Source organism: Nymphaea colorata, chromosome 10 (genome assembly GCF_008831285.2).
Source record: "Nymphaea colorata isolate Beijing-Zhang1983 chromosome 10, ASM883128v2, whole genome shotgun sequence".
Classification (NCBI taxonomy): domain Eukaryota; kingdom Viridiplantae; phylum Streptophyta; class Magnoliopsida; order Nymphaeales; family Nymphaeaceae; genus Nymphaea; species Nymphaea colorata.
Genome location: NC_045147.1, coordinates 20382743 through 20407466, shown reverse-complemented (window position 1 = coordinate 20407466; position 24724 = coordinate 20382743). Strand labels below are relative to the sequence as shown.

Genomic DNA, 24724 nt, shown 5'->3' with positions numbered 1-24724 from the left:
AATTGATCATTGGTCAGCCATGCTAGTTATATGCACGGGGCCAGGTGGCATACAATGGGCATGTCTCTATCGCTGACCTTATGAATTAGAGGTGCCTTAGCCATTAAGTACAATTACAAATTCTTGGCAGCATCATGACGGGACCGTAGCAGAAAGTAAACGCGTGAATTGTGAAGGAGGAACTATAGTATCAGTTTTTCAATTGTGAAAGTTTACGTATATATGAACAAACCTTCTGAAGCATACGTTCAAAGCCACGATTGGCTTCATGACTCGATCTCCAGAGTCTGATCATCAACTGCTTTCAACGTCCTCCTGATAATGGACGCACCGCCGTCTGAGAACTCTCCGGCAACAGCACCACCGTCATGGCAAGCCCCTCATTCATCCGCGGCGACTGGCTCCACCAAGATGATTACCCTTGTCTTTACTCTTCTCTCTCTGCTTTTCTCCTTCCTTTCCATGGTGGTCATGGCTTCAAATAAGACCGAGGGCGACAATTTCACAGTTTTGGAGGAGTACAGGTAAAATTCAGAAATATATGTTCCACTCGACAAGTGACTTCACTCTCCGTCAATTTTTATTTTGAACAAATTCAGAAGGCAGATATTGTGATCTCACTGATCCTTTCTTTTCTTTTGATGAGAAGCTACCTTATTGCTGTCGCCACCATCGCCTGCTTCTACTCGCTGGTGCAGTTCGCCCTCCTTCTTCTCCAGCTATTCTCGACGAGTACTAATCCAATACTGCCACAACGATCGGTCATCGCCTTCGTTCTTTTCGGAAGTCAGGTGAATTAGAAATCACAACGAAGTCCCTGGAGTTTTAAATGATCGGAACTAAGTTGCTCTTGATTATTTAGGAAGGATGCTGTTTAGGAGTTAGAACAACAGAAACCTTCACACTCATCTACTATTTATCCAGTTCCCGGCTCAAACTTTACTTTCCCAGCACTACAAATTGATCGCAGTACGTAAGGGCATTGAGAAATTGAGAAAAGAACACTTAAGCGAGGGCATCATATGATCCAGCCTAGAATTATTATACGAGTCTGAGAAATTTTTAGTGCTCGTAAAGTTTTATTCATACTTGCAGACAAAATCCCTTAAAGTGGATTAATTTAATCTAATTCTATGTTTCAAGAGGTGAAGAACACAAAACCCACTGTCAAAATTTCCCAAGAACATAAAAGAAAAACTATTTTAAGTACTGTCCTCCTACAACCTTGTGGCGTTCACATTGCCAAGTAAAAGCAAATTAATCAGATGTATGATTATAAAAATTTTGAAGAGAGTAAAATTATTCATGATACCTATGCCTCTATCTTACGTGCAGGTACTGGCATACCTCCTCATCTCTGCATCATCGGCTGCTATTCCCAATACCAAACGGTTGCATGATCTCTACCCCAACATACCGTTTGTGGAAAAGGCCGTCGCTTCTATTAGCATGGCTTTCCTGGCCTTTGTCACCTTCGCCGCCGCTGCTTTATTCTCTGCCTCCAAATTCTTCAACCCATCTGCCTGATCTTCTATGTCCTCTCTTTGGATAATCCTGCTGCGTAATCATGTTGGCTACTGTACTAGGCAAGGAAGCTCTGAAAGGCAGTGAGTTCAAAGTAGCTTGACTAGATGTACATGGTGTAGATCATTTTAGCCATTTTACAAGCACTTGATATGTCGACGTGACATTTAGATTTTGTTTGTGAATTGCTAGTGTTTGTAATCTGTTTTATATTGTTAGTTAGTTCTATTTGCCCTTAATTTATTTTGTGTCATCACCTCGATCAACGTTATTCATGGTGTATCTGTACTTTGTTGCGCAATGATCATAGTACAAAATATAGAGTTAATTGTCATGAAGAAGCAAAAAGTAATGAATCTCTCACTGCTATCGAGTAGATGGATATATGCGGTAAATAACGTGAAGTATGAAGGTTGACGTACAAAAAAATTAACGAAGAAATCGGATGTTTTTTCTTTATACATATTGCCATTGAAAGCAAGCAATATTGTTAATTTTATTCCCAACTCATGGTTGGTGCTAATGAGTCGTTTATACTTTAAACTCAAAACTAACAAATTAAGGATGAGCACCAGGCCGTTGGCAGGTAAACCGGTACCCAATCCAACTCAGGCTTAGGTTTGAATCTGGAAAAAAAGGGCATTGGGTAGGCCCCATAAGCTCGGGTGAGTTCGATAATTTTTAAATATTTATTTTCTTAATATATATATATATATATTATAATTAATTATATTTATATATTATTTTATATTAAAATATATTTTTTAATTTAATCAAGCTGAGGTTTTAATGATCTGGATACCCAAGATTTGAATTGAGTAGGTCCTTGCCATCCAATCCGATTGGTGGTGCTACCATCATTTGAATTGACTACATGTCAAATCCGATCATGATAAGCAACCACATTGACCTGAAATATGCTTTTAGCATCTAAACAGGGCTTTCTTTAATCAGTTTTTTATATTCTTAAATTTAAGTCTCTAAGCAACTCTCTATCTTGTGGGCTTTCTTTAATTAGTTTTTATATTCCTAAAATTAAGTCTCTAAGCAACTCTATATCTGTGTGTGTGTCAATCGTGTAAGAAGAAATTCCAAGTGAATTAAAAGCCAGTGGTTCTACTTCATTAAAAAATAGCTTACAATATATTGATTATTGAGTAACAAGATAAAATTATCGAGGAAGATTCTACAGTACCTACCGGATGAGAGGGCTCAGAGAAGAACAAAATTTATTGTTGGCCCATAAAAAAATATACATTAAAATGGTAATATGACCTCAATCCAACTAAACCTAGAGCTGATCTGGAAAAAAAGTTTTGATTCTGTGGACTTTTAGTTATCTAGATCTGGTCATTTCCTATTCGACGCTCCAGCATTCTGAATTCTAATTAAAGAGTCGGGTCCCATTTCCATACCGGCTCTTTACATTTTATAGCTTGCATTTCAATGGGACCTTAATTCACAGAACCATTAATGTTGTCAATATACGGCAACAGATCGTAAAGTCGATTCAGAAAGATGATCTTAAACCAGTTTTATTAAACTATTTGACTCATCTAACAAAACTGTTGGTTAGGATTGCATCAAATAAACAACCTAAACATCGTATATATATATATATATATATATATATATATATATATATATATAGCCAAATGTCAATCCCTAAATTTTGTAATAAGGAAAGATGTTTGTATAATTTTTGCGTTGGAAAGTTGGTGGATCTTAGTTGAAAGTAAGGTCGACGGTGGGTGAACTACAAAAATTTCATCAACCGTCCATATATATAATTTGATTTTATGGGTATCCAGCAGAATATTAGTTAGGCTTAGGCCCTTTTTCCTCGTTACCAAACCCTATTAGGTTTTCATAAAATTTCCTTTCCACCAATTACATCGCAGTGCCTGCTAGTTTATGTGGCTGGATAGACGACGACTCAGTGCTGATTGAATTGTAAATGGTAGATGCACTACATTTTAGTTGATAAGATATCTTCCTTGCTTCTATCAATGTCTTAAAGTAATCATGATCCTCAACAGAAAAAAAGAAAAGATGCAGAATGGGTTGAACCTCATGTGTGTTGTGTTATTCAACTGAAAAAGATCATACACCGAAGGCGAAATTATACGGTATTTCTTCTGTGTTCTATCACTCAATTAGTGATCCAAGTATCATAAAATGATATGCAGTAATTAAGAAGTTATTAATTTGCCCGGTTTGGAAAGATCGTGAGACTGAAAATCTTCTGGAACGCATTCCATTTTATTGTAAATCTGAGCATAATGACATGTGAGGTGTCATTTAGTATCTATAATTGCCAATGCAATGCATTGAAACGTAAGCTTGGCCATGCCAAAGACAAAAAGAGCCCCCGGTTTCTTTATGAGAAGGACAAAAAAAAAGGCCCTCCAGGATTGATTTCCAACTCTGCTCTATTGCCATTGACCCGAAATCAACTCAATATTCGGAGAACGGGTCTGATGATTCTAGTTGGATTAGGGATCCATGAACTTGGTATCTGAATGTGGAAAGCCCCCAGCATCGGTACCAGTTAACGTCTCATTACATCTGTGCCAAGTGGGCGTACATTTTGGGCCTTGGGAAGCATGCAACTCTGCAGGATCCGAGACGGTTAGATCCAAGCCGGCGGAGGAGGCGGTGAGGAGGAGGAAATTCCGGATCCCGTCGGGATCCAACTCCAAAGGGAAGTAACTCGTAACCTCGGGTCGGTGGCCGACGCCCACCCCGCGGAGGGGACGCGGACAAATCGCCAACCAAGAAAACGAAGGGGAGAACTTGAAAAATGAAGAGAGAGAGAGAGAGAGAGGCCCCACACGTGAACTCTTTTCCGGTGTTCATGCCTTCCAATTCGCGACTACAGATCAAAGCAAATCAAAGGATGCAGCAGTCAATTCTCCGGTGGTCTTCTTTTTCTATACGTTTACTTCTGAGTCAAATCTTTGTAAAATATACATTTCTGTTGTAAAAATTACGGCTCTTATATATGAAATGTAGTACATATTCATGAAATTGGAATAAGTTTTAGTGGGAGAAGGAGGCACGGTTTTGTGGAACCCACCGGACCCGACGTCTCTCACGGGGAAAGTCGACGTCCTTCGTCGGAGGACTCAGGGCCCTCTACCTGCCGTTTTCCAACCCTGTATGTGACCGTTCTTCTCTCTCTCTCTCTCTCTCGTTTCTTCGGCTTGGACCGTAGGACTAGGATACCATGAAAGGTTTTTTTTGAAGGGAAAGGTAACGGAAGACGACGGAGAAAGGAAAGGACCTCTCTCTTTCATTTATCCATTGACTTCATTGTTTTTCTTGTCTTGCTTCTCCTTTGTTCTATATTTCGTTTTATCTATCGCCCCCCTCCTTTGCGTCCGCGGATTTGCGTCTCCGTCATACCCAGCTGGAGATCCGCCACCGATCGCTCTTCTCGTCTCCTTCCTATATGAAATCCCACTTTTCTCGTCTCCTTCCTCCTCCCTTCCTTTATGAAATCTCACTTTTCTTACCAATTAAACGCGCCATTGATCTTGCCATATGTGTCCAGAATAGATACCATCTACTCACAAAGCATGTTAAAAATTATGTTCGTAATATATAATAAGAAGAAGAGTAACTACCCTTGTTCAACAAACCCCTTTACCGTTACCAACTACCCAAAATGATATTATATGAGGCATGCCTTCCCCTCCTTCCCTTCCCCTCCTTCATAGCCTCATAGGTGCATGCTGTCCATAGAAAGAGCAAAAACCGGGCGGAGCAATGCCGAGGTGATAAGGGGAACGAAGGTGGGAAAGAGAAGCCATGGATCCTTTCTCCCTGGCAGTCGTTTTGTGGAATCGAATCGCTTCTCCCTCCCTCCTCCCTCCTTCTCTCGTTGGAGCCAACCATACCTCTGCTCGATTCTGCTCCCGATAACCATCGAATTTCCTGTTTTCTTCCTTTCTCTTTTGAATCTGTACAGATAAACAGATACCCAAGAAAGCAATCAAAGAAAAAGAAAGCTAATTCTTCTTTCTTCTTTTTGACAGCAATCCCATTTTCTCTTTTTTCTGTTTTTCCTCCTTTTCGGTTTCTCTTTTTACAGCAAATGGAGCCGTTGGGAGGTCACAAAGTGACCAAGCCTCTCCGAAACGCCGTCGTCCGCATCCTCGTTATCGGCGTCGTCATTGCTCTCCTCCGATTCATGTACGTCATATCGACCACCGCCTCTTTTCAGGACGGAGCTGGCTTCTCCTGCGACTCCGGCGATTTCTGTTTTCTCTCTGCCTCACGGAAGCTCAACCTCGATCAACCGTCGCACTCATCGGCCACAGCGGAGCAATTCGCAGTCGATGCTGCCGTTCGGAAGCTATGGACCAGCAAGGAGTGGAGGCAGGGGATCCATGCCTACTCCGCTTTCTTCCAGAACCTTACCCGCGAAGGCCTTCTCTCAGCCGCGTCGAAGACGCTCGTCATTGCTGCAGGCGACGGGGAGGAGGCGGCAGCCCAGCAGGTCCTCGCCCTGAAGGAGATTGGGGTGGTCGATTCCATCGGCGTAGGGAAGAAACCGAGCCGACCGCTCGTTCTCTCGGGCGACCCGTTCCGTCGCCTGCCTTTCGAAGAGGGGACCTTCGGTCTCGTTTTCGCCGGACAGGGCGGGATTGATTCGAGGCCGAAGGATGCTGCGGTCTTCGCCAGAGAGATTGGACGGACGCTCAGGCCAGGAGGGATAGCGGTAATCCATGCTCTTGCCGTCAAAGATACATATAGCCTAAATTCTTTGTTAGGTTTATTCGATTGCTGTAGAGCTCTGAGGAGTAGTCAGTCTGGTTCTTTTACGGAATTCATTTTGAAGAAGCATATTCTTCTTGACGGTCGCAGCGGGGCCGGAAATGTGGCCCCCGGCGATGTCAATTCAAACAATAATAGCAGCATCTGCTCTGTTCCTGCATGGAAGAAGGAATTCGTCCAAAAGGCGGAGCCTCTGATCATGGAAGAGCCACTAAAACCATGGCTCACATTGAAGAGAAACATCAAAAATATTAGGTACCTTTCGTCAATGGTGGGCATCGCCTATAAGCGTAGGTACATATACGTAGACGTTGGTGCGAGGTCCTACGGATCAAGCATTGGAGGTTGGTTCAGAAAGCAGTATCCTGTGCAGAACAGGACATTCGAGGTTTTTGCGATCGAAGCGGACCATGCATTCCATGAAGAGTATGGGAAGAAGAAGGGGGTGCAGCTCTTGCCTTACGCTGCATGGTTGAGGAATGAAACACTGCTGTTTGAGGTCGATGGTGGTGGGGCTGCTAATGGGGAGAAGGGAAGAGGAATGGGTAGAATTAAGCCTGTTGGGGAGCAGACTGGGAAGGAAGGGGAATCAAAAGAAGTGATGAAGGTTCAGGGGTTTGATTTTGCAGAATGGCTAATGGGGACTGTGAGTGAGGTCGATTTCGTTGTGATGAAGATGGATGTGGAGGGTGCTGAATTCGACCTCATCCCCAGATTGATCGAGACGGGGGCGATATGCCTGATCGATGAGATCTTCCTGGAGTGCCATTACAATCGGTGGCAGAGAAGCAGCCCTGAGAGGACTAAGAAGTATCAGAAAACATACTCTGAATGTTTGCATATATTTACTTCTTTAAGAGACAATGGTGTTTTAGTTCATCAGTGGTGGTGAAGGAGTCACATAGGATGGTGGTGAAGGAGTCACATAGGATGGTGTCTTTCTCATTGTTTCAGGTGAATATGTCAGTGTTGTACTTTACTTTTACAACCCATGTAATAATCCCCCTGTTTCTTTTGTAATTGTTGGATACATATACAAAGAAAACAAAAAATTGGTTTTGAAAATTAACATGTTAATACTTGTTAAAATTGGAGAGATGTCATGTTGTGGCTAAAAGACCCGACAGATCTCTTTCATTCCATCACATTCTTCTCGTGAAAGTGTCAACCGTTCTTACAGTTTTTTATAAAAGTTTTATCACAACTATGGTTCTGATAATCTGAACTGGTTCATGTATATTTGATCAAATGTATGCTTTTTCTCTTTGCAAGAGTTCATTTCAAATACTTTCAGAACCGAGGTGAAGGGCGCACACTCTTACATTATTTGAACATGTTCCTTCCAATGTGATGTGAATGCTTCTTCCTAAAATTCTTGTGTTACCCTTTTTTGCTCACTAGGGTTTTGTATTGCTTCATGATAAAAAGGCTTTTAAGTTTCTTGTTTTTTCTTATTTATTGCTGATCAGGGTTGTACTTGTAAATAAAATATTCTCTAAAGGAGATATTAAGATCGAAGGTTTTTTCTTGTTTGATAAATTGACAGAAAATTTTCGAGTATCCAAGTGACAGTCGCCAAACGCGGCATGAAAATGATTGGGGTGTGGGGTCCTGGGAATAAGTTGGCCGTATTGAGATGTGAAGCTCCCCATCTGTTCAAGCATAGCACGTTGTGTATTAAATAATGGCTTTGGAATAAGTGGCTTTTGAGGGATCTGGGATGTGCGCTACTGTGTCGGTGCTTTTGTGGCCATGGAAATTCATTACCCTTTATCTGCTTCTGCACATGGTCTGAACCCAGACCAGCTAAATTCTTATATGAAATCGAAATCAAACCAAGTCGCTGCGGCTAAAAAGACACAGGAAACTCCAAAAACTATATATATTTGAAGAGCTCCCAAACTTTAAACCCTGTAAATGGAAGAATTTGCGGTGTGTTTGGGCTCTATTTAAGAGTTACATTCATGGCAGAAACATGATCCTTTAAAATAACAGATAACAAAAGTTTGCTCATAGATTTTGCAATCTGCTCTTCAAGTGTCGGATTCGCCGTCTTGATAGACCCACGTGCAGCTGGATGGCAGAAGCCTGATTCCCATGCATCTTGCTTAATTTATAGGCTCGTAAATGATACAAAGTGACCGAATCCTCCCTCATTCAACACTCATCATGCCAGCCTTCTCTTTCTCCTTTACAGCCAAAGCCGCCTTTGCAGCGTGAATGATACTGCAAAATTATGGGCTTTCTTTCCACGGATTGTCTAAGGTGAATCCATTGAAAAGGCATTCCTGTCGATCCTTTTCTCGTAAAAAAGGCCCACTTTTTAACTGAAATTGGAATCTTTTTCTCATGGTAGATGAAACAGAGCGTCGGAAGCGGGTGAGGAACCAACTCACTAAATGCAAGGCCTTAGTTTTTTTCAAGAAAACGATGCTCCAGCAACCCCTTCATAAACGCAATTTCCCATGAAAGGGGGTCTTTTTTGCAAGGAAGAGGATCCGCCATGAATTGGATTCTCACCTGATCAGAAGTAGGCATCTGTGCCTGAGAAAGTCGTCGGGAATTCTTTTTGCCACGACTCAACAAGCTTGTCTGAAACTGCTTATTAAAGCCGGGAACGTAGACCTGTCTGATAATTATGTGAGGAAACGGGGTTTAGAATGAGGCCTCTGGCTTCTAAAATTAGATTACTTTTCCTAGAACGAATCTGTCTCCTGTGATGGCGTCGTGAGGAACGGCCCTTTCCAGAATAATCCTCACCTGGACTTGAAAAATGATTCTCACATATCCTCATAGGCCTATCGTAGTGATTATGCCAACGGATATATAATTTAGGTATTATTCAACTGTTGACCCTCTTCAAATTGAACATCTGAAGTCTGACCTCATTCATTTTATTTGCTCACATGAAAGTGATGAAGCAGGTTAGGCTGAAGGAAGTGGTTGCTTCATCTTTCCTCTCTGTATTTTGGATGGTCTCATCTTTCCTGTCTGTAGACCTTTTAATCGATAACCGTCAATACAGCAAGTTTTGCAGGTGCCCTCAAACTTGCAGGATTCCTAATAGTTGCTGGAACCTAAATGTCAAAATCCAGAAAGATGAACGGGTTCTGTACTTCCTCGCGGTTCTTTAGATCAAATTATGTTAGAATTCAAACATAAAAAACGATAAAGACAAACATGAAAATAAGGATGAGTCAAAGAAACGAAATATCAAAGATCAGTGAGATCCATTACTGCCCGTGTCATTTCTCCCCTTCCAACAGCTCCCTGTATCCTTTTTCTTCATCGTACATATCTCTCGCCGCGTGTGAGACGAAGCTGAAAGCATCAGTTTTCTACCTTACACGTTGAGCCCTGTTCAACACGTTACAAGCTTACGTGTCTATTCTGGAAAAGGTGCCTTCGTTCTTCCAACTCTCACATCAAATGCAAACCCTGCGCTCTGCAGTCGAGAAGCAGAGTCTTTTGTTGCGATCAAGTCCAAAGACAGGGGGAAGTCGGAGAAGTATAAGCAAATGGCCCAAGCAGCAGCTGGTCATCATGAAATGGAGAACAAATGTTTCAGGTTAGTGAGTGGCCATACCATCCCTGCTGTTGGGTTGGGCACTTGGAGGGCTGGTTCTCAAGCCACAGATGCCGTCTTATCTGCAATTTTAGAGGTATTTTCATTTCTTTCATCTAGTGTTCGTTAAATGGTTTCTCTTCGAGTTGCGTTCCCAAATCTTTCATGGCTTTTCTTGGAGGCTGGATATCGGCATGTTGATACAGCAACAGAGTATGAAGTCCAGGAGTCTGTGGGCGAAGGTCTGCAGGCCGCCATGCAAGCAGGCATTGATAGGAAGGACCTATTCATCACGTCTAAACTATGGTTCTTTCCTTCTTTTCCCCTCTTTTTCTGCTTTTTAATTTAATCCTCAATTCCATCATGTTATATTGTAGGCTTTCTTCTTTGACAGGTTGAATCAGTAACTGGTGCTTCCGTTGTGAACTTTGGTGGCAGGTGCTTCGATCTATCACCCGAGAGGGTTAGGCCTGCTTTGATGATGACCCTTGAAGAGCTTCAGCTTGATTATCTTGATCTCTATCTCGTGAGATACGACCACGAATCTGAATTGTCCCCTTTTGTTGTTAATTTTTTACAATGCCATAAGCTTTTCTTTATATTGATGATAATTAGACAATGGTACTGTTTCTTGTTGCAGATTCACTGGCCGTTTAGGCTTCGTGAAGGTGCAAGCAGACCTCCAAAGCCAGGTGATGTGTTAGATTTCGACATGGAAGGAGTGTGGAAAGAAATGGAGAAGCTGGTAAAAGACAAGCTGGTCAGAGACATTGGTGTCAGCAATTACACCGTCAAGAAGCTTAACACGTTGCTGGGATTTGCAGAGATCATGCCGTCTGTTTGTCAGGTGAAACTTCTTGCCTTTAAATTGTTCTTTAATGAATAAACTCGTCTGATTACCACTTTAATGCTCTGTAAATGTTCTAGATGGAGATGCATCCTGGGTGGAGCAACGACAAAATGTTGCAATGTTGTAAGAGTAACAGGATACATGTTACTGTAAGTGATAGACATGGTGGATTCCCTGTTCGAAGTGATTGTCTTCTTATTTGTTTAACAAAACCCCAGGGCAGGTCTTAGTGAGGTGGGGACTGCAAAGAGGAACGAGTGTCATTCCTAAGTCTACACATGAGGAGCGGATCAAGGAAAATATACAAGTCTTCGATTGGGAGATCCCTCCTGAAAGTTTCGAGGAGATTCATAGGTTGCCGGAACAGGTCCTCTCTCTCTCTCTCTCTCTCCCCCTGTGTATATATATATATATATATATACATGTTCCACCATAACAATATAACGAAATATGTTGTTTTGCAGAAGAGAGTGTTGACAGGGGAGACGCTTTTTGTTAACAAAGAAGAGGGCCCCTACAGGAGCGCAGCAGAGTTATGGGACAATGAAGACTGATGAGCTAGCTTCTTGGGTTTTGTGATTGTTGATCGCTTGTAATTTAAGCTCGGATTTGGGTTGTTGGTAGGACATAAACGCACTCTGTGCCCACATCCCTGGAGGTAGAATCAAGGGCTATGGAGGACACCTAATTTTCATCGTCGGCGATGGTTTGGCAGAGTTATTTTCTTCTCTTCTCCTTTCTAAGTGGCTGCTCTTCTTATATTAAAGCTCATCATGTTCCTTTCATACATAATCATCCAAGATATCAAGATTCCAAGTAAATCAAAACTCGTGATCAACAAACATTTGCCAAGCTCTGAAGCATATGAATGGGTAAGAGCGCAAAAGCTATAGCGTATAAAAATGATTTTTGTTCCAAAGATATGAGAAAAGCCATGTTTCCTTTGGCAACTCTCGAGTAAAATCAACTTGGGTAGTCTCTTTACTTAGACAACGCTTAGAATGAACACTCAAGTGTATTCAAGTGCTCCATAAATCTTAAAAATGGGGTGATTGGGGCAGATTAATTTTAGTGTTTTATGAATCCATTCCGATCTTTGTTATTCCAATATTTGAGCTAGATAGATTCATGAAACTGCCAAAAAACTAATCCTTTAAACTATTTCTTTAAAGGAATGATATTTATTTACAAAAGAATAGGGTTCGGTCTTTCGGATTGAGCCCCTTCGTTAGTCCGGAGTCTTTCATCGTTAATTTTAACTGTACAAAGTGAGAACTTCGTTCCCAATGCCCGGGTTAGACTGACATCTGCAAAACACTTTAACAGCATAGGAGATATAGGATCTGATATACGCTTTGCTTTAGGAGAGTGGGAAATATTATTAGGTCTGATAATATTTCCGCGTAATGCATACGGAATCTCAATATCTCATTCATTTGTATTTGTCCTTTTTTGATATGGGAGCTATTTAAATCGGACATACTTTTTCATATATTCGGATAAGAATTAAAATCAAATTCGATTCTATAATCCGAATTCGATCCAAATTTTACATTCACTTCTGAATTTGAATAAATTTGGTCTGAATCTGTATCTGATATATCCAAATCTGAATTTGAATCTGATCGGATGAAATGACTTAAATTCAAATTTGATCCGATTTCTCAATCAAATATATATATATATATATATATATATATTAGTGTCTAATTTTTTTAGAATGGTTCGATCGGATAATAGAGAATATACTAACATCCCTAATGGAAGAAGATCAAGATGAAAGTTTTCATCGTAAATCTTTGGAAAATGTTATTAATACAAAATTTGTGTGAGAGAATGACCAACAAAAAATAAGTGAAAAAGGATACTACTGGTGAAAAAATAAAGGCAACCATAAATGATGATACTACCGGTGAAAACATGGCAACCATAAATATTATTCATTGATAAGCAAAGCAGTAGGCATCTCAAGTTTCTCATAGCTCTTCTAGTCGTTTACGTGACATGGTTGCTTGGTAGATTACTTGCATAACTGATTCAAGCAATCAAACTTAATATATGACATGCAAATACTGCAATTTGGCACATGCTAGGTTTTTAATACTTCAGTTGTTTTTTTTTTTTTTTTCAAGTGGACAAGTTGGCATATTTAGAGGTGGCAGCAAAACATTATGTAAATGTTCTATAAACCTGCCTCAAAGTGACATATTTGTGGAGCAGTGACATATTTGTGGAGCATTAGAACAAGTGTTTGACAAATCTATTCTAACCTTTAAGGTAAATTCATGAAACACTAACAAGCACTAAAATAAAGAAAGATTTATATTTTATTCTACATTTTCCTTTTAATTTTAAAAAGTGAAATGAGATTCTTTTAATAAAGTTGGTACTTTTGGAAAAAAAAAAATTTTTTTTGTGATTGTCTTTTACATTAAATCATATTCTTACTGTTTAAAGAGCAAAATAGAAATTGTGCGAGTAAAAATAATAATATTGTAATTTAATGGAAAATAACGTCGAGAAAAAGATTTGGCTATCAAATTAGTGGAGATTCCTTTCAAGCCTTCATTTAAAATTTTTCAGTGAAAGGCTTTTTTTTCATATCTTTCTTGGCATTTTGGCAAGATCAAGTGTAGTGTCTGGAAGGTGAAATGTTTTTCGGAAATGATCACGAAGGTTGATCCGCTCGATGCAGAAAAACTCCCCAACAAAGTAAAGGTAATATTTCTAAGTAGCTTTTGACGAGTCATCTTAGAGAACTCATGGAAGTATCCGATTATATGTTAACATTTGTGGATTCAAAAAAATTTAATCATCATTTGGTTTCATGGCTTCTGCAAAACGTGTTTTACCACTTTTGAGAATCCGAAATTTATTCACGCCTACGATCGAGTTCTTGTCCGCTGCCCAGTGCCCAGCGGCGAGTTGTATTCTTTCACGAAGAAGGTGACGAAGTTCATGATTTTGCGGAAGCCCGGAGGTCATGATCTTGGTTGGATTTGACGTCATCCCCAAGGCCTCCGGAAGGGACAGGTGGGAGGGGACGGAAGAAAGAGAGGAAGGGTGGGGGCGGCGGAGTTTACGACGATCCATCCAACCGTTTCCATCTCCACTCTCTATCTCTCGCTCAGGTTTTTGGTTCTTCTCGTTTTTCGACATACCCACTTGCAGAAGGCAGAAAGTGAGGGCAGTGTGTGAGTGAGGAAGCTTGTAAAGCCTCTTTCTGAGATCCATCATGGAAGCCTCTGCTGCGCTCTCTTCAGCTCAAGGTAAGCATCTCTCTCTCTCTCTCTCTCTCTCTCTCTCTCTCTCTCTCTCTCGCTCTCAAACAATGGAGGCCCTCACCTTTTCTCTTGTATTGTTCTTGGATGCGGGGTTTTCCATTCTCCTCTGAGCTCGCATGTTTTCTTGTTGATTTCCCTTTTGCATTCCCTTTCTTCATGTCTCTTCGACTTGTCACTTGTAGCAAACTAAATCGCTACCATTTTTTTCAGTAGAAATTGGTGCGATGGTTGTCGATTTATTGGTCACACTTTAGATTCATCACATGTCAGCATTAATCCCAGATAATTGCAACGGTTTAGGATTTCAGAGGTTCCTTGATGTTCTTCATTGTCGTCGTCTTGCATTTTGGAATGTCGAGCTCGATTACAGAAGACGACATCGTTAGTTTCGCAATGTTGAAGATCTGCCATTCTTAATAACTATTCGTCCAGGTTGCATTTGGTGCATACCGCTAATTAGGAGGGCAGAAGATGGCTGCCCACAAATGAATGAAGCAATAATCATGAAGGTTGGATGAGATCAAGAGATAACATTTTCATTCATTAAGGCCAAAGAAAGGTCCCCATCAGCCTTTTGACTGGTTTTGTTGAACCTTATCACAGTTCGTGTCAGGAAGTCCTTTTCCTTGCCATAATAATCTTCTATGCATAATGTGCAAAGTGCAGACAGAGTATTCATGGAAATGAAAGAAACAAAAGGTCATAATCTTACCAAAATACATGACCTCCGGGCTTCATGGGATTGTCATGGCAGGAGAATGAAAAGTTAATTTGTACAGATTAGAACTTAAGATGTGGTGAGGAAGTTCATCTTTCTCTATCTCTCTCTCTCTCTCGCTCTCTATTTGAGAAAGCTGAAGTTGACGATGTGGGAACGGGAAGCAGCTAGTTCAGCTAGTTTTTGTTTAGTCTGACATATTTTTTCGTTACTTGGCTTTTTTGACGTTCATGTGGTGATTTTCTTTTCTGTGACAATAAACTTTAGCTTCGGTGAGTATTTTTAGTACCTCGGTCAAAAGATTGCTGCTTATCTGGGGATTGATATCTTCCTGTGGCGTAAGTCTCTTGTCCCCCACTCCTACCCACCGTGCTGAAGTCGTAACCTTTTTCCACTTTCATTACGTTTTCTATTTTGTCATTTTGCGAACTTTCATGAAAAGGAAATTCTAATCTGAAAAACTTTTCTCGTTATTATGTTATGGATGAGGAACAAATCTGGTCTTCATTGTCATCAATAGTGCCTACCGTTCTGTCATTCTTGTTTTGCTTGCCTGTAGCCAGTTAACATTATTGCTTTGTGCTTTGTATGTGTAATTTGGTTCAAATTACTGCACTGCTGACTGTTTATTTCACTATGAAACACAGGGTTTTGCGGCACAAAAGTACGCCCCTTTTCATTCTATGGTATGTCTAGTGTACGATATACAGTTAACGTTTGGTCCCATAATTCATCCCAACGTTTTGGTGGCTCGTTGATCTCTTCAACAATGAACAACAAAAGCGCATTCTTGCTTCCTATAAAGGCCTCAGAAACTTCACAAGGGGTAACATCTGACAGTGAGTTTATTCTTGATCTTTAGCTTTCGCAATCTGGTTATATTCATCTTTGAACCGGTTGTCTTTTAACACCCCTCTCTTTGAGGACAACTATAATTTTAACCTTTCCCTACAACATATGGTGTATCACAATTTTTAGTGTTATGCACTTTCTCATGTATCTTAATCTATCTCAGTAGGTATCTCAGAGAAGAGTATAGAGGGTCAGAATAAGCGGAACCTGAACAAAACAACATTTCCTAGTGGGTTTGAGGTATAACTTGTTGGCCAATACTGTAACGTATATATACTATACTGTTATCCTATTAATATTATGTTATATTTCTTGGAGTTGTATTGCTTGCTCTCTGTCAACACTTTCTTCACAGTTTTGTTTGCCAGATCTGCCAAGTCATGTAATTCACATGGGTGTGGTTTTATCTACAGGCATTGATGTTGGAAGTTTGTGATGAGACCAATATTGCAGAGCTTAAATTAAAGGTTAAGTATTTATTCACATGTCTTAGGTTAATTTTATAACCTTAATTCTCATGAGGAGGCTTTTGAACTTTCACATAGTTGGGGATTCTTTTTGAGCTGGTAGTACATTTAGTTAGATAAGTTTCTCTGCTCGTCAGCAAGTTAGGTGAAAGTATATGGCTGCTCAGATATACTAGGCAATATCTAGGAAGTTTTTGACTGCACGTCAGTCACTTAGTTTCCACCATGCAAGCTATGAAAAAAATTGTTCTGCGATCTTACTGTACAAATTTTGGCATTTTCCTTTAAAAGCATGAAGCAATTACACACTTTTGTATATGCATATATTGCAGAGCTTAAATTTTAAGTATTTATTCACATGTCTTAGGTTAATTTTATAACCTTAATTCTCATGAGGAGGCTTTTGAACTTTCACATAGTTGGGGATTCTTTTTGAGTTGGTAGTACATTTAGTTAGATAAGTTTCTCTGCTTGTCAGCAAGTTAGGTGAAAGAATATGGCTGCTCAGATATACTAGGCAATATCTAGGAAGTTTTTGACTGCACGTCAGTCACTTAGTTTCTACCATGCAAGCTATGAAAAAAATTGTTCTGCGATCTTACATTGACTGTACAAATTTTGGCATTTTCCTTTAAAAGCATGAAGCAATTACACACTTTTGTATATGCATATGGATTATAAACAGCTTTTGCCTTGTGCGATAGTTCTTTCCAAATGAAAATGTTTCGGCTAATTAATTCTCAAATTTTGGGCTTGTTTTCTGGTATAAATGTTAATTTTTGAAGTTTTACATGGATATAGTGTTGTTTGAATGGACTTGTGGCTTAATCTCTATCTATCGTTAGGGTTCCATTCCATCACATCCTATATGTTTCTGCAGGTGGGGAACTTTGAGATGCATCTCAAAAGGGATATAGCATCAGCAAGAGCTCCATCACATATTGTATCCCCCGTCACTGTACCACCTATACCATCTGAGCCAATGGTTGACTCTGGTGCTCCTTCACCACCAGCTACACCAGAGAAATCCTCCCCTTCTTCAGCAAATCCATTTGCAAAAGCTCCACCAGCCAAAGCTTCAAAACTTGCAGCTCTAAATGGGATTGGAACTAATGCATATGTCTTAGTACATTCTCCTACGGTATGTGTTTGTATTCTAGTACTTTTCTGGTTGTAGCAGGTGTTAATCTAAGTAATGCATTCATCCATATATCAGGTTGGCTCATTTCGTCGAGGAAGAACAATTAAAGGGAAGAAACAAGCGCCCATATGTAAAGAGGTATTCAAATGCATATGCTTTTGTTGCAGTAATTTTCTCAGGTTTAGAAACAGTTCATAGCTAAGTGGTAGCCGTCTTTTTGCATGCACTTGTTCTGTAAATGCCAAAGAGAAGGATTTTTGCCTAAGAAGAAATTTTGTTCTCTTCCTGAAAGATAATTTGGAAATTACTTGTAAAATTTTCACATTAATTGCTTCATTTGCTTGGGATCTTTCTCTATATTCTACTTCACTTTTTGCAAGAATCATTAATTTTCAGTGTGTTAAACATTGTTTTGTTTTAAATAAACAGGGGGATACGATCAAGGAAGGGCAGGTAATTGGATATCTGGACCAGTTTGGCACAGAGCTGCCTGTGAAGGTGATTTTATTACCCTCATAGTCAATTTTGTGGTTATCTTTCTTTGTTTCACATGGCTGTGGACACCTGATTTGTTAAAGATACATACAAATACGGAGTGTTTTTCTCTTTTTTCCTTTTTCTATTGAATTAAAAGTGCATCTCATGGACACAATCTTCTAGATTCATCAGCAACTCCATTCAACTGGCATTCCTAGCTGCTCCTTTCTCATTATTGTAGATCTAAACACGTGCATACTTAGTTAACAAAATAAAAATCTAAGGTATATGCAGTGGGGTTGTGACTCCAGAAATGAAGCTTGCTATTTTATGTCTATCTTTCTACCTGCTGGTTGGATGGAGTGAAATTTTTAAATTGGTACTTATCTGCTATATTTATGTTATTGATATTGTGGTGCCACCCCTCCACAGTCCTCACCCAGAAAAAGAACGACAATTATAGGCCTGCAAGTTCTAGACATTTTGATGCATCACGCTTTTGATGTTTCTTTCACCTAAAAAGTGGATATGGACGTGACTTTAACTCCCTCTTTCTCTCGCTGAATGCACTTCTTCTACTTCTGAGCAGTCAGACGTGGCTGGGGAGGTCATTAAGCTTCTATACAAAGAAGGAGGTAATCATTTTTAGCTTATAAGATTTTATTTGGTTTCCTCTATACTCAATTTAACTTTTGAACCATCTGCAGAGCCAGTTGGATATGGGGATCCCCTTATTGCTGTCCTGCCGTCATTCCACGACATCCAGTGAGCATTTACACCAGGAGACCTGACAGGCCTGTCCATCATTTCATGAACTTGGTCATAGCTAATTAATGTCTAGGGGACTTTATTTATTGACTTCGTTTGGCATATCTTTAGTACTTTGAGATGAAATTTTTACTAAATTTTCTATTTTGACCTCAGAGTTACCTTTATTTGCAGTTCATGTTGTCTTATGTGTGCTCGTATTGCTATTAATATATGGCAGCATAGGGACACTATTTGTCTTATGGACAGGGGTTTATCACAAAAACAGTCAGAAGGCAAGCTAAATGGTACTTGTGACTTCAGGGTCAGGAATTTGGGTAACCGTGCCTAACTTATGCCTACGGTTTCATTGTCATTAAAAACTGCAAGCCCCTCTATCAGGTTGAGATTCCTAACTGCGTTCCCTTTTTGTCCCTAATATCCCAACATGCCATTAGATTATAGACCAACCATCTCAAAGAACAAGGCTTCTGAAGATTTGCCACTTCCTCCGTTGCGTGTTCATTTATCGATTCCAGTATTAGTCACAAGGGCAGTGCCGCCTATCAGCCAATGCCAAGATGACTCGTAGCCATCCCTGTAAAAATGATGTCCTCCAATGTAATGCATGAAACTTGTTGCAAGCTACTCACGAAAAATCCAAATAACTGTAGTATGTGGTTATATCTCTCACTGCTGGAACCCAGGAAAAGAAAACCATGAACAGTGAACCGCATTCTACCCTGGCAGACCCAGTCCTAAGCCCTCAAGTAGGATTCTAAAGTTTGTGTACAAATTATGCCGCGGTCAGCGCATTGGTTAAAGTTGCATTGCGCAGAAGCAAGTCTCTCTTACATAAATTCACTTGATTTTCACTTGACTTGAGTAATGGCTTAGGTAGATGCATCATAAGCCTAGGCATCGGGCCTGGCCCGGCTCAATACCCCTCCATCTCCCCCTCCCGCCCTCCGTCCCCCGCTCCCCCTCCTCCTCCGTCTCCCTGTCCCTTTCCATATCCCGCTCCTGCTCCCCCTCTTCCTCTCTCCCGTTCCTCATCTGTCTTCCTCCTCCATCTCCCGTTCCACCTCTGTCTCCCTCCTCCGTCTTCCTCTTCTATCTCCCTCCTCCCCTCCTCCTTCGTCCCCTGCTCCTCCTCCCCTCTCTAATCTGTGATAGCCCCACCCTGCGCCTCTCCACCACCGAAACCTTGGGCTGCATCCTTGCCTGCGACAATCTTGTCGCCAGATCACCGCCAACATGCTCGATGCCTCTGACGCCAGGTTGGCAGGTTGAGCGCCAGGTCGAGACCGCCGGGGAGGGGGAAAAGGAGTCGGTGAGGGAGAAAAGGCACCGTGGTGGGAGGAGGAGGAGGGGTGCGCCCGCCGGGAGAGTTAAAGGGGGTCGGCGAGGGGGAAAGGGGGTCGGCCGTCAGCGAGGGGGAAAGGCGGCCGTGAGCGTTGGCAGGCCAGGCTGAGCCGGCCCGGCCCGATACCATAATGCATCATAGTATACTAAAAACAGGTTTGGTATTATGGAGGGATCGAGGGAAGTGTGGGGGAGCTTATGACCTATCTAGTTTGTCGTGTTTGTGTTGCGTCGTAAGAGGGACTCTTTTTACTCAATCAGCGTGCTTTTGTTGATTTTTTTGCTTTGCACTTTTGTACTGCGGGTGCTTTCTGTATTGGGTTTTGCTATTTTGTACCGTGGGTGTTTTGATTGTAATCTCCTAGTACCTTGTTAAGGTGATTTGTTAGAAACAAGGTGGTGATTTGTTAGAAATGTAGATACATAATGTTCTGCTCAATTGTGATAGAGTTATGCATTGCATCATATTATGTAGAGTGGCAGAGAGTTTGCTGCAACAAACGGCATACAATTTTTTCTTTTTGAAGTCAGGTTGAGCTCTGTTTAAAGCAGAAAGTTGAGACCAACCCAGGCAATCTTGTGATAAGAACTGGTAATCTTTTGATAAAATGCAAATGCTGTTGGGTTCGGACGCAAAGATTATTTTCGGGTGTATGTAAAGCAAGATTTCCAAAATTAAGAAATTGCATGAAGTTCTTGAATTCGCCCGCTAGCCTTAGAAGTGACAGGAACGGCCTCAAGCCCCCAGGCCGCCAATTGCATCTTCGATCAAATCTGTATTGTGGCCGGCACAGAGAGATAGAGAGAGAGAGAGATGGCCACATAGAGAGTCTGCTGCTTCTATTCACTGCGTCAATGAACTGCACTAAAGTGGATTTCTTCATGATTTTCACTATGCCGCCAGCAACAATATCATGTCCTCTCCGTGCTCCTCCCCAGATCATCATCTTCTTCGGTAAGTCCGGCGCTTCCGTAGTTCTTTATACAGTAACACACCAACGATGTGGGGCTCCAGCCACCGTCTAACAATTGAAGAATCCAGACAATTTATTCAACCGATAACTAAGAAAACCAACGCAGAGATGATCAGAAGATTTGCAGAGTCTCACTTCGAGCATTCCGAATTCAACACTGCTGAAGAAACAAAAGCGTTTCAAAAGGAAGCAACCAATTTCCTTATGATGTACATGAGAATCACTATAGAACCATTGGTTACATCGTCTACCCGTGCCAAATTATACTCAGAATTTTAATTTACATGAACAAAGACAAAGGAAAAAGGAACAATCAGCATCTCCAATGGGCACACTAAGGGGATCAGCAGCCAGGAGGCCTACTACCCCCAAAGAGCTCGTCTAAACGGTCCCGAAGCTCCTCTGGAATATACTTCACCACCGCCTCACCACCGGCACCTTTCCCACCCAATTGGTGCCGGAATTTCGTCAAGAATTCTTGAAAAGGAGGGACCACCATCTCCGCTACCGCGCTCCTGATTTCCCTCCGCAGCTGCTCATCCGGCACGACCCACCCCGACTGCTCCTTTACATTCTCATCGAACAAGTTACTGAAGATTCTCATCTTCTCCCTCACCACCGTTCTCGGAGCCAGCGATGCGTCAGCCGCGCCCCCCTGCAAGACCAACGTCGATACCACCTTTCCCCACGCGCTCCTCTGATACCATGCCTGGTTCTGCTTCACCTTCGCCCCCTGATTCCGGATCCACTCCGCCCCAAGAAGGGAAGCTAGACCCTCCGAGTCCCTCACCTTGCTTACTATGTACCTCCAATTGTTCATCAAGAAGAGGTGTCTCAGTGCTGGGTCTGTGTATGCCTTTGTCTTGGCTTCCAAATTGCTCATCAGAAGCTCCATTATCCATAACGTCTCAGCCGTCAACCCACCCTCCGGAGCTACGCCAACGGCTCCTCCGCCACCGCTCGGAGGGGCGAAGATCACGTCGAGCGTCGGCTTGTAGTCGCAGGCGACCCTCATGTAATTCATCACGTACCGCGTCAGCGGGTGAAGTCCCCCGCCGGGGACCGGCTTGCTGGAATCCCGCTGTATCGCGACCTCGAACTCCCGGAAAATCGCCCTTATGGTGTCGCCCAGACGGCGGCGGATGTCGGCGGCCTCCGTGCAGAGGAACGCGCAGGCGGCGCTTCCGGAGAACAGGCCGTCGAGCTCCGGGAGGAGCTCCGTCAGCGTCTCGAACATTCGCAGCACCTCGAAGAGACGCTCGACGGACCGGCCCGAGACGCAGACTTCATCGGCGAACTGCAGGAACCGATCCATCAGGCCGCGTGACACCTCCATGAAGCAGTAATTGGCGACGGAAGGGTATCCGGTGAAGATCTGATCGGCGAGACGCCGCTCGCTAGGGAAGAGCACATGGACAGCGAGCTTGATCGCCTGGATCCACTTCTCGATCCCGTTTTGCAGATCACCATCGCCCTCCTCCTCCCGTCCTCCTCCACTTGAGTACGGCCGATCGCCCCCAAATCCCACCCTGGACGCGCTCTCGTCGAGGAATTCCCTCCGATTGCTGCTGTAGACGTGGCAGACGCCATCGGCGAACCCGGCGGCCACCATCCGCTTGGCGATCTCATGCAGGTCGGAGACGACGCCCGGTGGAAAGATCTCGATGGCAATCTCGAAATCAGAAAGCGGCTGGGCGACCGGAATATCCTCTTCGTCATCATCTTCGCCATGGTCGTCGAAGTCGTCGGAGGGTTGCAGCTGTCCGGCGGAGGCGAGGGAGACAAATTCGTCGGAGAGGCGGAAGACGGCGGCGTGGAGGAGGTTGTGGGCGCGGTCGAGACAGGAGGCAAGGGTCGGGGAGGCGCCGTCGCGGGAGAGGGCGGAGTCCCAGCTGCGGATGGTGCCGAGAAGGAGGTCAACGGCCTTGAGGAAGGCCGAGGACTCGGAGGGATCGGGCCAGAGAGGGTGTGGGGAGGCGGAGTCTAGGAGAGTCCACCTGGAGAGCCGCTGCTCTAGAGCGAGGAGCGTCTTCTCTGCCGCCATCATCGTGGCTGCTAACTACCGAGGCCCAAAAGAGAAGAGGAAGAGGAAAAGTGTTGGGGGGGGAGGGGGGTTAACGAGTTGCGATCACAACGTCCTCGTCAGCGACAGACTCAGTTCGTTCTCCTTCCTGCTCTGCGTCTGCTCCTTCTCCTTCCATTTCTCTGCAACCCCGAGACGGCTTCGCCGCCTGATTTTTCCTTTTCCCCTTCTTCTTTTTCTCCCACCTCTCTCTTTTTGTTTTCTTTTTCCTTTAACCCTATCTGAACTTTGGAGTCCCTCTCACTCTCACCGCGGAGAATAAAGGAGGTCACACTCGTAACCTGAAACGGCGCGTCTGACTCTCTTTTTACCTGATATCTTCTACCAGGGCGTCCCCTTTTCCCAATTTCTATCACCTCCGGAGTCTTTTCTGTATTTCCAAATTAGCACCTGATCGGCCGGACCAAGAGCCGAGCGGCAGGCAGCCGACATGGAGATGTGAAAAATGAGCGCGAGGAACGTGTTAAATACAAAAATGCTTTGCTGGTTTTTTTTATAAAGGCCGTTTGACAAGCCTGAAAATTTTATTTCATCTAATTGTTTTGTTATTTAAACTGGTATGCTTTTGTCATTTTGAGTATATTTTTGTAAAAGTCGAAAGAGTTCAACATATTGAATATAAACTTTAGATACAAAGTTTACAGTGCAGATTCATTGCTGCTGTTGTGCAAATATTTAGAGTGCACCAGAAGCGATCCCTTTGATGATGACAAGGAGGAGGAGCTTCAGCTTCCAGTTTTTTGTATTGAATCTATAATTGGGTTTTCTTGGACTTGAGACCAGTGTTGTAAAAATGCCCTGAATCGGCTGAATCTAACACAATCAGTGGCAATTATATTCAATTAGTTGCCACATGTCATGCATTCCTTAAGTTTGTTAATCTTTTAAGGTAGCGTTTGCCTTGAGACTGCTGCATCATCCCGTATGACCGTGGTCCACATAAACGATAGAATCTTTCAAGGATCCAGAGAAGTATTATGTTTGAAAACCATGGCCAGAGGTTGGAGGGATGTCGTTGCCCAAAAGAGTGACTGACTTTAAGAAGGGAGGATCTGATGGATCATGATCAGGAGGTATTTTGTTTCTTTCAATTCTTAATTGTGTTCAAAATAACAAGGCAAAAAAAGCTTGGAGTTTATTAAACCCTACTGAAATCTCAAGTGTGTTTTGATGAATCTTCTTTCCTTTGATTATGATCAGTTATCTTTTGCACCCAATGATAGCTTCCGACGATCCTACCAATATTATGATCTTGTTTTCCACACTAGCTGACTCAGAGCTTCCTTCTTTTGAAGCAATTCAAGACAGTCAAGTTGCCCATCAACATACCTGGCTTTTGCCTTCCTTAAATGGAGATCTCTCCTAACGCTGCTATGATCTTCACCGCTGTCACTTCATCACCAAATCCGGCAAGTTTCTTTTTGTGATGAACAAACCAACTGAGCACCGAGACTTGCTTTTGGCAGTTTCCTTTCCCACATCTCCAACATCCTTACGATCGTGACGACGGTTAGAGAAATAACAGACAAGAACCGTGGTTTTCCATGGCTCATAATGAAGTCGTCTATGGTTTCAAGAGAGAGCGAGAGAGACGAAAAACTGAGCGAGCATAGCGTGAAAATCTGGTCTGGGTAATAAATACTGTTCAGTTCTTTTTAAGGCTTATTTATCTTTTCGTGTTTAATTTTACTCACAGTTTTCTAATAAAGATCACGTCTTCGAAGTAAGCTTTCGTTATAGAAAACTAGATACATTTTCTCAATATTGTGTTCTCAAATTACAGCTTTATGCTTTTCCACTTTTATCAAATCCATATGCCATTTGAAAAGGAAAAATTACATAGATTAAAATATTGCAAGAAAATTATAACTACTATTTTCTGCTTCTCAAATTTA

General features: G+C 42.2%; 5 protein-coding genes across 6 annotated transcripts; 4 read left to right on the top strand and 1 right to left on the bottom strand.

Annotated features, from left to right (window-relative positions):
• The first annotated feature begins 263 nt into the window (after positions 1 to 263).
• Positions 264 to 1777, top strand: LOC116263246 (CASP-like protein 4B1). Its single transcript, XM_031642908.2, has 3 exons — positions 264 to 524; positions 650 to 791; positions 1336 to 1777. Exons 1-3 carry the CDS (start codon positions 322 to 324, stop codon positions 1525 to 1527), a joined length of 537 nt encoding a protein of 178 aa, XP_031498768.1. The 5' UTR covers positions 264 to 321; the 3' UTR covers positions 1528 to 1777.
• A 3173-nt stretch (positions 1778 to 4950) lies between these two features.
• LOC116261716 (uncharacterized) lies at positions 4951 to 7448 on the top strand. The gene has a single exon (XM_031640530.2). It carries the CDS (start codon positions 5624 to 5626, stop codon positions 7196 to 7198), a length of 1575 nt encoding a protein of 524 aa, XP_031496390.1. The 5' UTR covers positions 4951 to 5623; the 3' UTR covers positions 7199 to 7448.
• Positions 7449 to 9681: 2233 nt separating this feature from the next.
• LOC116262933 (aldose reductase) lies at positions 9682 to 11542 on the top strand. The gene is given in 7 exon segments (XM_031642472.2): positions 9682 to 9968; positions 10053 to 10177; positions 10310 to 10397; positions 10512 to 10718; positions 10799 to 10907; positions 10910 to 11088; positions 11186 to 11542. Coding segments are annotated over 7 exon segments (942 nt in total). The 5' UTR covers positions 9682 to 9824; the 3' UTR covers positions 11276 to 11542.
• Positions 11543 to 13740: 2198 nt separating this feature from the next.
• LOC116262230 (uncharacterized) lies at positions 13741 to 18583 on the top strand. Of its 2 annotated transcripts, none has more exons than XM_031641385.2 (9): positions 13741 to 13990; positions 15371 to 15562; positions 15742 to 15815; positions 15989 to 16042; positions 16923 to 17183; positions 17259 to 17321; positions 17613 to 17681; positions 18250 to 18295; positions 18368 to 18583. In XM_031641385.2, exons 1-9 carry the CDS (start codon positions 13957 to 13959, stop codon positions 18427 to 18429), a joined length of 855 nt encoding a protein of 284 aa, XP_031497245.1. In that variant the 5' UTR covers positions 13741 to 13956; the 3' UTR covers positions 18430 to 18583. The 2 variants fall into 2 exon arrangements, with proteins under 2 accessions (XP_031497245.1, XP_031497243.1); XM_031641383.2 differs by having other exon boundaries at positions 13744 to 13990; positions 15739 to 15815.
• Positions 18584 to 20923: 2340 nt separating this feature from the next.
• LOC116262229 (exocyst complex component EXO70B1-like) lies at positions 20924 to 23125 on the bottom strand. Its single transcript, XM_031641382.2, has one exon. The coding sequence runs from the start codon at positions 22791 to 22793 to the stop codon at positions 21090 to 21092; it is 1704 nt and encodes a 567-aa protein (XP_031497242.1). The 5' UTR covers positions 22794 to 23125; the 3' UTR covers positions 20924 to 21089.
• Positions 23126 to 24724: the final 1599 nt, after the last annotated feature.

What these genes read in the sequence shown, in the direction of transcription:
- LOC116263246 (XM_031642908.2), top strand. Translation starts at nt 322, where the DNA reads ATGGACGCACCGCCGTCTGAGAACTCTCCGGCAACAGCACCACCGTCA. An exon ending in ACAGTTTTGGAGGAGTACAG is followed by an intron (nt 525 to 649) that starts GTAAAATTCAGA and finishes TTTGATGAGAAG; the next exon opens with CTACCTTATTGCTGTCGCCA. An exon ending in TCGTTCTTTTCGGAAGTCAG is followed by an intron (nt 792 to 1,335) that starts GTGAATTAGAAA and finishes TCTTACGTGCAG; the next exon opens with GTACTGGCATACCTCCTCAT.
- LOC116261716 (XM_031640530.2), top strand. Translation starts at nt 5,624, where the DNA reads ATGGAGCCGTTGGGAGGTCACAAAGTGACCAAGCCTCTCCGAAACGCC.
- LOC116262230 (XM_031641383.2), top strand. Translation starts at nt 13,957, where the DNA reads ATGGAAGCCTCTGCTGCGCTCTCTTCAGCTCAAG. An exon ending in CATTTCCTAGTGGGTTTGAG is followed by an intron (nt 15,816 to 15,988) that starts GTATAACTTGTT and finishes TTTTATCTACAG; the next exon opens with GCATTGATGTTGGAAGTTTG. An exon ending in GCTTCTATACAAAGAAGGAG is followed by an intron (nt 18,296 to 18,367) that starts GTAATCATTTTT and finishes AACCATCTGCAG; the next exon opens with AGCCAGTTGGATATGGGGAT.
- LOC116262229 (XM_031641382.2), bottom strand. Translation starts at nt 22,793, where the DNA reads ATGATGGCGGCAGAGAAGACGCTCCTCGCTCTAGAGCAGCGGCTCTCC.